Raw genomic sequence first — 10,489 nt, forward strand, 5'->3', positions numbered from 1 at the left:
TACCCAAAAAAAAAAAAAAAAATAAAAAAAAGAAAAAAGGAAAAAAAAAAGAAAGCAAGTAAGAATATATATATGGGTATCTTTTTAGTTGTTCTTCAGTGTTTTTTTTTTTCTCTTTTTGCATCTGAGTGTGTGACGCATCCTCAAGGTGCACTTTTTGAGGGCTCTGTATTTTCGCCCCACGAATATCCATAAGGACCGATTCTGAAACTTCACTTCTTGTCTCTACAAAGCCGGAGCGTTTGCTTTGTGAATGTGGCATTTGATGTTTTCTTTTTTGTGTGTGCCTCTTTTTACTGCGTATACCACACGCATATTTTTGGAAAGTTTTCCGGTGGTTTTATACTTTTTCCATTTTTTTTTTTTTTTGCTTCGCTTTTTTGTTCTTTTTCCTTTGTACTCCTCATTTTTCTTCTTTTAAATATTGCTGTCGCAAACTCATTTGGGTTTCTCTTCATTTGTGCCGTTTTTTTTTTTTTTTTACCGACATGTCTAGCCACACGATGTCATCAGGGTGCCGAGGAGGTGGTCGAGCAGCGACATGAGTTTCCTGCTATGAGGCAGCTGCCATTGGGAGAAGCTTTCGGTGCGAAGGTCCTTCTTAATGCCCAGCCGTTGGCGCACAGCCAGAGCGTCTGTACATTCCGGAGGCAGATGGTGCAGTGTTTTCTGCGGGCTAATTGTTGCGCTTGTGGAGGCTGGCTGATCCTGCGGTGGCAGTGATTGCCTCCTGGCACTGCTGCTGCGGTGCCGGTCAGCGTCTGGGTTCTGTGCGCAGCGATTTCTGTGCGGTGCGGTGCCTTTTTTGTGTGGGGAGGACTGTGTCGCAGCAATCGCGGTGGAGGTGGGGAAGCGGTGGAGGGCGTTCCGGATGAAAGCACCGACAGTGACCGATGTGGTTCGTGTGTCCCACCACTGTGGCGTCACAGTGCGGGCATTTTTTCTTTCGACGGCGTGTGGAGGGCCGTCTCTCCACAGGCGGTGCGTCGGCCTCCCTTGTCGTCGGGGGAACAGCTTCCGTCCCGGTGCGGTGGGATCGTCGTTGGAGCGCATGAAAGCGGAGTGTTCCGGTGAGATGTTGCGGAAACGGCGTTGGTTCGTGCAGTCTCTCACAGTCCAGTACAGGCGGCCCCAGAGCTCGGATTCCCCGCACCCTTCCCGTGCAATGTTTGTCCGTTCCTGTTGGTCGAGGGCCTCCTGAGTGATTATGTGCTTGCCGCCTGGATCCGATGGCCTGGCGCCGCCAAGCAGGTAGTGGTGGGTGTCCTGATGCATGGTACTACGCCACTTGTTGGTGAGCTGGGTAGTAAAACATGTCAGCAGGTCCGTGTGCCGTATGGGTGCTATTCCATGCTCCGTGTGTTGCCCGGTTGCCGTGTTCTGCATCGCATGCTGATCTGCAGGCTCGTTAGCATGTACTCCGCGATGCTCGTAGCAAAACTGCAGCTGCACGGACCAGCCGGCACGCATCAGCGACAAGAGACGCTTCCAGATCTGATCCTCCGTCCAGTCGGTATGGCTGAGCGGGCCCTTGGTGACGGCGGCTAGAAGGGACTGACTGTCTGTAACCACAAGCAGGGTTTTTGTCTGTGTCGGATACGATGGACACTCAGCCTTTCCATGGCCGGGAGCAGTGCACGGGACTCCGTCGTGCGGCTGCATGGGCGTGTGCCGCCGTTGGTACTGACCTTCTCTGTTATCTCCGAGGAATGCGGGAATGAGAGCAGTATGCCAATCCCGGCTGAATTGGGAATGCCGACACCGCCATCCGTTGCGAGTATCCACGAACGATGGCTGTGCAGCGCTAGAGTCTCTTCGCTGACTCTGCGCTTTTCCCTTATCAGCTCTTCTTCGTCCGTTATTGAGTGGTCTATCGGAAGTTCCACACCGATGGTGACCCGGTGAGCGGAGGCCGCAAACCAGGGAGGAATGGAGCTGCGAAAGAACCGCTCTTCGCGTGGTGAGCTCTCGGTGATGCCATATTCCTTTGTGTATGCGTCTACGAATGCATATAGCTCGTCCCGAGATAATGGCGAGATGCGGAAACCGGCGCGAGGCGGTGGCTCAGGCGGGGGTCTCCGCATCCAGTCCATCTGACATGCGCGTGTGTTCTCAAATATTGAGAGCCGCGCGCGCAGGCAGAGGACGTGGAGCGGCGGCATATTAGTCTCCAGTAGCGCGGATTCCGGGTCAACAGTGCTCGGAACTCCGCTGACAATGCGTGCTAGGGTTGCGTACGTCTTCTGCATCTCGTTCTTCGCTGAATCCGTCGCTACTGCCCATATGAGCTCGCTGCCATAGCGTAATTTGGAAGCACCGTATCCAATGACGAACGTGCGTGGATCATGTGGAGATGGTCCCGCCTCTTTGTGCGCTATGCAGCGTAGCTGCGATATCCGTTGCAAAGTGGCAGCGCATTGCTTGGTGGCCGCCACATTTAGCGTCAGTCGTGGATCGAGATCCATGCCGAGAAGCTTCGTAGTTCGCGATGCCCCCATGGTCATGACTGGGATTTGACATCCAGCCACTACCAGCGGCCACTTTCCTTCACGATCATAATCTGACTCCGTGTGCGTGGATAGTGTGAACCAAGCAGCTTCACACTTTGACGGGTTGATGGCCAGGCCATTTTCCTGACTCCACGCATGCAGCTTTTGAAGAACCATGTTGGCAGTGGGAATGGCGTCTTCCCGGGACTGCCCCTTAACGATAATAGAGAGGTCGTCCGCATACATGTCTGCTGTGGCACCCGCAAAGCTGTTCAGCAGATTGAGAAGTGGGTGTACGTAAAGGGAGAACAAATATGGTCCCAGCACGGACCCCTGAGGAACTCCTCGCAGCATGGGACGCCGATCGCTGTGTCTGTGGCCAACTCGTGTCTTCGCGTAGCGACCACATAGAAAGTTTCTAAGCCACCTTCTACAATTCACCCCCGGAATATTAGCCAGCAAGCGACTGAGGACTCGATGATCTATGGAGTCAAAAGCCTTGCTGAAATCAACCAGCACTAGCAGGGTCCGATGGGGTCTGTAGTGGAGTTGATAGCCAACACCGCTCTTCTTGGGAAGGCTCACTTGGAAATAGTGATTTCTATTATGCTCCACTTCGTGTATCAGGTGTGCCAGCTGCATCGTTGTGGTACGCATACTACGATATGCATACTGGTGGGGGTGCGGCGTCCACACCCAAAGCAATCTCTTCAGTACCATTTTCTCAGCAACCTTACTCACGATGGAGGTAAGGCTGATGGGTCGATATGACTCAAGCAGTTCCGGCGACTTACCGGGTTTTAAGAGTGGAACGATGGTAGCGCGTCTCCACTCAACCGGAATCGTACCGGTCGTCCAACTGTGGTTAATGCAACGAAGAAGGAATCGGAGGCCCTTTGACGAAATATGTCGCAGTGCCTCACTGTAGACTTCGTCCGGTCCGGGGGCCTTGCCATACGGCGTGTTACGTAGCGCAGCAAGCAGTTCCGTACGATTAAAAGGTGCATCAAGAGGGGAGTGAAGATGAGCAACTAAACCAGATGTGGTGGCAGCCTCGTTTTTGTCCTGTGGCTCAGAACTAGATGAGAGTGAAGAACCTGAAGTAAATGAGGCAGCAGACTCGTTGTTGTTCTGCGGCTCAGAAATACAAGAGATAAGAGAGGTGGAAGAAACTAAGCTAGACGTAGCGGCAGACTCGTTGGTTTTCTGCGGCTCGGAGCTAGAAGAAGTAGAAGAAAATGAAGTAAATGAGGCAGCAGACTCGTTGTTGATGCCTTTGGAAAACCTAACTGCCTTGTGAGAGGGGTGAAATGGAAGAAAGATGCGATTGAGAGCATTCGCTGCTCTCCTTGCTGTTTTATAAGTGTGTTGACCGTCTCCTAATGACATTGATGTGGGAGATGGAAGTGATGCCTTTTTTCGTCCGGAAATGTATTTCCATGCGAGTGGCTCGCCTGGATTTAACTTGCTGATGCGGCGTAGATACGTGTTGCGCAAGCGCTCTCGGAGCAGGAGGAAGAATTGACTCCTTGTCCGTTGCATTTCTGCCTCACGGTCGGGCGTCGGTAACTGTAGATAGCGGGCCTTGCTGTCGGTAGCCATCCGCTCTGCCTCCATGAGAGTGTCGTCCCAAAGCCTGGGACCGTCCTTGTGCATGCCGCGGGGGCAGTGTCGTCGATACGAAGTTATAAGCGCTCTCGTGAAAGCCTTAATGCCGGTGGACTGCTTTTTATAGTCGTATGCCGGAAGTTGTGCGTCGAAGTCCTTGATGAATAAATCCCACTTGCACTTCCCCCAACTGTAGAAAAACTTAGGTGCCGAACGGGGTGCCGAAGGTATGGTATCCTTAAATGCCTGATGCAGCGTAAATGTCAGCATATAATGATCACTAAGCGGCGACACGGAAGCTGACCAATCCGACACAGTCAAATGCTTTGACCATGTCAGATCGATACAGGATCGTTCTCTTGTGCCACGGGCATACGTGATCTCACCAGGGGTGTTAACCAAGGTGAGTCCCGCATCCGTGCACAGTTGTAAAAATTCTGCAGCAACCTCGCTTGGAGAAGTCTCCAAGAATGGCTCCCACTGTGGGTGATGCATGTTGAAATCCCCACACAGCAGGAGCGGCGACGAGGCTGGAAGGCAGTTTACTAACCGCCTGAAGGATTGCGTTACTTGCAGTGGTGGTCTCACATAGGCACTCGCTACAATAAGATCACGGTTCTGGTCCAGAGCAACCTGGACCACCACCACTTCAAAGCTGGTGTCATGCTGGGGGATGGTGAGAGGTATACGCTTGGAGCGGAGAGTTTTCCGCACCAGCACCGCCACACCGCCTCCCTTGCCGATGCGCGACTGTGCATAGAGCACATAATCTCCAGTGTGCATGCTGGCGATCTGCTCTGACGACTTCCAAGTCTCCTGAATGGCTATTATGTCTGCTCCTTGCGCCATTAATGTTGCGAGTTTTGACGGCGTGAGGCAAGAAACGTTCATCTGGAGTACTGCTATGGGGCCTGGGTGCTGCTCAATGTCTCCGCTTAGCAGTAGCTTTTGTCGTTGCGCGTCACATACGGCACGCAAACGGTATGTGTAGCGCTGACAAGCGTCGATGGAATCTGGCAGTGGGGAAAAAACACCGATCCGCGGGCAGCCGCGTGTGTGACTCCATCTTCTGACCTTCCGATCTTTTTCTTTTTTTATTTTTGTGTGGATTTCTTTTCCGTTAGTACTGAGGGCGATGCCTGCCGAAAACTGTTTGCGCATTTGATTTGATTTTTTTTTCTAAATATATATATATATATTATTTCTTTTTTCTCCATAGCATGCTGGTATATCTTTAGCTGAACACCCCCCGCCTTCCGTGGTATCAGACTCAAAAGTTATTGTAAATAATGTCGACAATCTTTCCTTCGGACGCCAAGCCGTGGTCGCCGAGGAATAATTCGAACGCCGTGTCGCTGCAAAAAGTACCTTCTGTTTTTGTGCCGCAACGACTCGTTACTGCGTCACCAGAGCAGAATAGCACCGTGCAGCTAAGTCCCACGGCCGCCAAGCTGTTTGTGGGCCAATTACCTTTTGAGACGGATGAGTTACGTCTATACAATTTGTTTAGTGCGTATGGTAACGTTGAGCACATTCATATCCTCCGCGATCTTAAGAACCGAAGTAAAGGTGCCGCCTTTGTTACATATTCTAATGTGGAAGAGGCAGATACAGCCATCTTCACGCTTCACAACCGGTACAAGATGCTGGCAAACCGTATGATTCAGGTAAGTTACGCAAAGAACAGTCCCAACATTTCTCCCTTCGGTTCATACGCGGCTCTCGCGGTACATCAAATGAATCCTACAAATCCTTTGCCAGGTGTTGCGAGCAGGCCTTCCGAAATTCGACCGTTTCAGTGGTGAAATTATGGGTACTTTAATTGGAGTTCTTTGGTAGAGATGAGGATGAGGTGCATATCTATTAAAATACTCATATATATATATATATATATATATATATATGTATGAACGTTTCTGGAGATGGATTTATTAATTTTATGTGTTTATTTATTTATTTATTTGATTTATTATTTTTCCTTGTTCATATATAAATATTCAGGGAAATTATTTCTAATTTTTTGTTGCATCCTCTTTGAGGAGCTGGAGATGAAGAAGAAACAGCAACAAAGTTGCAAACTAGCGGTGAGGGGAAGGGACGTGGACATTGGTTGAGAGCGAGAGTGAGTGCATGTAATGTGTGCGTACGGTACGGAAGGACAAGGAGCATAATTCCGGCTAGTGGTTATGTTGAATAAATGTACTTCTGCCTCGTATGATGTTTTTTTTGTTTTTTGTTTTTTTTTCCTTTTTTTTTTAGATCGATCACCTCACCGAGTGTGTGTTTGTGTGTGTGTGTGTGTGTGACGAACAAAGCGGAAGGGGTGTGGTGGGAGTTAAAAATTCGACTCGGTGCAACAGTAACAGGGATAAAAGAGAAAGGGAAGCTGAGACGATGCGTTGGGGTTCTCGTAGAGCGGGATTTGCTCTTGTGGGCGGTGGCGCATTGGGTGGGGCTGTGTTGTGGTACGCCATCTGTAGGAAAACAGCAGGAAACACGTCTCCACAACAATTGTCTGCAGAGGAGTTCAATGGCCTGCAGAATAAAGCACTTCTCACAGAGGCACTTGGCACGTCACGTTTGCCATGGAATCAGAGCCTCCGGTGGAAAAGAGGCAGCAATCGTCATGATGGCAGAGACTTCAGTCTGACATTGTATCGCCTATTGGGATGCCCGCATTGTGCAAAGGTGGAATGGGTACTTCGCTATTATTCGGTGCCTTTTTCAATGGTAGATGTTGACACCCTCTCCGGTGCAGGGATTCCTGATCCCCGTTATAGACTGGTACCCCAAATACGTTTAGAGCCGATGGATGATACTTCGACCAATAAAATGCCTGATTCAACAGGGGCCTACGTGGTGGATTCTCAACGAATTATCTCCGCCATTTCCATACCATTGGGATTTGCGGAACAACTTCAAGATCCACGTGTACTAGAGACACGACGATGGATTGCAGATCGCTTTCAAGCAGTAAGTTTTGTTGCAACCAACTGTACATGGAGTAACGCCTTTGCGTCTTATCCGTATGTGACACCACCACGGTATCATAATATTGTTTTTCGTGTAGTAGGGGCATCTGCCCTGTGCATTTTATCACGGTATAAAATTTTGCCTCGTCTTGCAGCAAAAGGGACGGATTCGACTGTTAAAATGTCCGTAAAGGATCCGGCCGCATGGCTAGAAGGGGAGTTGGCTACATTTACGGCACGGCTTCAAAGTCAACATTCCAGTCAACGGTTTCATGGTGGTAAGGAACCCGATATAGCCGATTTAGAAATGTATGCCGTGACACGTGTTGTTGAAGCCCATCCAAATTTACGGCATGTTCTTCATCAAGGGGCATTTGGGGAATGGAATACCGCGATGGATGCCGAGGTACAAAAACGGAAACAATTAAAAACATGATTTGCGTGTGATTGCAATGCGTTTTCTTTTTTTTTTTTTTTTTTTGAAGACGAGAGCACATCTTTGCCGATAAGACATTACTCCGTTCAGTTTTTATTTTTATTTTTATTTTATTTGTTGTTGTTTTTGTTTTCTCACTCTTTTTTCCCATTATTATCATCATCACCATCGTCGTCTGTATGTTTGTTTGTTTGTTGCTTAATGTGTGTAGGGCTATTTATTTGAGATACTTTTTTTTTTTTTGTGAGTGTGTGTAGGTGTGCCCTTACATCTTTAAGATACATGCAACGTGTGCATGTCGTGGCAATGGAAGGATGACGAGGTACCGATGAAAAAAAAAAAAAAAAAAGGAAAAAACCCACATGTATTTTTGTGGTTTGTGTTGGCATATATATATGTGCCCTTTTTATGTACATGTGGCACGTGTGGCATGTGTATTTATATATTTGATGGATAGTAGCGAGTATAAAATAATAATAAATAAATAACAAATACCGCCTCCACCGCTACCACCACCGCTACCACCGCTACCACCACCAACAACAAATAACAGGAAATAAAACGGGGTAAAGAAAAAGAAAAAAAGAAAAAAACGGGGGGGGGGGGAGAGAGTGAGGGTTTTATGGGAAAGAATGCATGCTGGTTGTTTGAGCGAATTTACATCTTTTTATTCTTTTATTTTTATTCCTTTATTTTTTATTATATTTTTTTTTTGTGTGTGTGTTTAATGGCTTATTGTTAGCTTAATAATACACAAATACATTCACACAAAAGAGAAGAAAGAGGGAAAAGTATCATCCGGAGGAAGAGGAGAGTACCCACACATTTTGAAATATTAAGAAAGAAGGAAAGAAAAAAAAAAATATATAAACACAAAACACATTTATATTTTTATACGTCGGTGCTGAGATGTTACGGCGTTTTGTACACGGCAATTGGGTGACAACAGCCGCATTGGCAGCAACTGCAAGCAACATTTTTTCTCGACAAACGTATGATTTACGCTTGAAATCGTCGACTGCGAATCCAGTGGCTTCTGCAAAAAAGGTACCACCGATGAGACCATCTGTCTCTGCCCATGATTTTAAAGGTTCCATTTTAAGGAACCGTATTTGGGAGACGTATCCAGCGGGTGAACATGTCACCGTGTATGTTGACTCTGGTGTCTACGCTTGGATAGTTATGGACCGTGCTGGATCCAGTGCCAACGCACTGGGTGAAGCCTTTGTGGGTTGTATGCAAAAGGCACTGGATATTGTGGAAAAGCTTGTAGTTGATAAAAAGGCTTGTGTTGCCATTATAGCAAGTGCCAAGTCTAATTTTTGTGTGGGTGCGGACTTGGATCAATTATACCCACTTACAGAAAAAAAGATGGCGGCGGAGGCAACCCGTATGGGTCACGAACTTTTTGACCGTATTGAGAAGGAGCCCTTTCCAGTTGTGGCGGCCATTAATGGTCTTGCCCTGGGTGGTGGATTTGAATTAGCACTGGCTTGTCATCATCGATTGCTGGCTTCCGATGGGTCGGTGGGATTGCCGGAGTGCTTACTGGGTGTGCTTCCTGGCGCAGGCGGCACCGTACGTCTGCAGCGTCTTACCGGGTTAATGACGGCGGTGGAGTGGATCATGACAAGTGCAACTGCGAAGGCACAAAAGGCAAAGAAGGCGGGTGCAGTGAATGCGGTGATTCCAGCGGAAGACCGTTGGAATGGGGAGGATCGTTTCTTTAATCAAGTACGGCGATGGGTTGGTGGTTTGGTGGATAAACCCCTAAAGCCGTCACGGGGCAAAAACCTCTCACTTATGGATTGTTTTCTGCAGCGCACTTCGATTGGACGAAGAATAATTGGCAAAAAGACAATTGAATCTTTGAATTCAAAAACAAAAGGGAAATACATTGCACAATACAAAGCATTGGAGGCTGTTTTATATTCCGCTACCCATTCCAATGCGGAGGGTTTTGCCAGGGAACGTGAGGCATTCAGTGAACTTTTGGTGACACCTGAGGCTAAAAATCAGATGGCCCTTTACTTTCTTGATGAAGGTATGAAAAAGAGTGAACGCAAAACGGGAATTCCAAAAGATAAAGTACCCCCTGTGCGAACTGTTGGTGTAATTGGTGCAGGTGTCATGGGATCTGGAATTGTGCATCACTTTGCTAACAAGGGCATACCTGTTGCGGTGAAAGATGTAAAACAAGAAGCCGTGGATAAAGGTATTGAAATGGTACGTGGGGAGTTTGAAAAGGCAATGAAAAGAAAGAAAATAACACCTGCCATCATGCAGGAAAGAATGAGAATCGTTAAAGGTGGGACTTCAAGCAGTATCTTTCAAGGAATGGATGTAATTGTGGAGGCCGCAGTGGAGGTGATGGATATTAAAAAAAATATTATTCGGGATTTGGAAAAGGAAGGAATTATCAACGGTAAGAACTTATTTGCCACAAATACTTCCTCGCTCAGTTTAACTGAGATGCAGACGGTATCCAAGTACCCGGAGAACATTGTGGGAATGCACTTTTTTAACCCTGTGTCTAAAATGCCATTGGTGGAGGTGATTAAAGGGAAAAAAACCTCTAAAGAAGCGGCTGCCATTATTTTTAATTTGGCTTTACGGACCGGAAAGAAACCCATTATTGTGCAGGATGCACCAGGTTTTGTAGTCAATCGAATTCTTGGTGTCTACATGGCTGAAGCAGGTCGTCTTGCCGTGGACGACAAGGTTGACCTGGCTCGGATTGATAAGGCCATACTTGATTTTGGCATGCCAATGGGACCATTTCGACTTTTGGATGAAGTTGGATTGGATGTTGCATGTCATGTGGGACCAATTCTAACCGACGGTATCAAGTCTAAACGTTTTGCTGTGGCCTCGGATGTTCAGCGGATGGTAAAGGATGGATACCTTGGCAAGAAGAACGGCAAAGGATTCTACAAATATGATAATAAAGGCAAAGAAGTGGAAGAACGCGAAACAAAGAAACA

General features: G+C 47.6%; 3 protein-coding genes across 3 annotated transcripts, besides 17 other annotated features; all 3 read left to right on the plus strand.

The window, feature by feature from the left end:
• Positions 1-5,178: a sequence feature (areas not merged during assembly with more than two copies in the genome that could not be assigned to a particular haplotype).
• Positions 6-54: a microsatellite.
• Positions 339-419: a sequence feature (T-rich).
• Positions 467-5,178: a mobile genetic element.
• Positions 5,179-5,513: a sequence feature (haploid, non-Esmeraldo-like haplotype).
• Positions 5,267-5,301: a sequence feature (AT_rich).
• Tc00.1047053508981.20 (hypothetical protein, conserved) lies at positions 5,387-5,902 on the plus strand (the record flags this gene model as incomplete). Its single annotated transcript, XM_801326.1, has 1 exon — positions 5,387-5,902. The coding sequence occupies one exon, from the start codon at positions 5,387-5,389 to the stop codon at positions 5,900-5,902; it is 516 nt and encodes a 171-aa protein (XP_806419.1).
• Positions 5,514-10,489: a sequence feature (heterozygous, non-Esmeraldo-like haplotype).
• Positions 5,972-6,005: a microsatellite.
• Positions 6,024-6,068: a microsatellite.
• Positions 6,318-6,354: a microsatellite.
• Positions 6,374-6,402: a microsatellite.
• On the plus strand, positions 6,492-7,505 carry Tc00.1047053508981.30 (hypothetical protein, conserved; the record flags this gene model as incomplete). The annotated part of the gene is made up of 1 exon (XM_801327.1): positions 6,492-7,505. One exon carries the CDS (start codon positions 6,492-6,494, stop codon positions 7,503-7,505), a length of 1,014 nt encoding a protein of 337 aa, XP_806420.1.
• Positions 7,527-7,550: a microsatellite.
• Positions 7,595-7,638: a microsatellite.
• Positions 7,837-7,862: a microsatellite.
• Positions 7,970-7,993: a sequence feature (AT_rich).
• Positions 7,999-8,044: a microsatellite.
• Positions 8,168-8,219: a sequence feature (T-rich).
• Positions 8,415-10,489, plus strand: Tc00.1047053508981.39 (trifunctional enzyme alpha subunit, mitochondrial precursor-like protein; the record flags this gene model as incomplete). The annotated part of the gene is made up of 1 exon (XM_801328.1): positions 8,415-10,489. A coding segment is annotated over one exon (2,075 nt), but the record flags the coding sequence as incomplete, so codon positions are not given.

The sequence above is a fragment of the Trypanosoma cruzi genome, genomic scaffold (assembly GCF_000209065.1).
Source record: "Trypanosoma cruzi strain CL Brener 1047053517113 genomic scaffold, whole genome shotgun sequence".
Lineage (NCBI taxonomy): Eukaryota > Euglenozoa > Kinetoplastea > Trypanosomatida > Trypanosomatidae > Trypanosoma > Trypanosoma cruzi.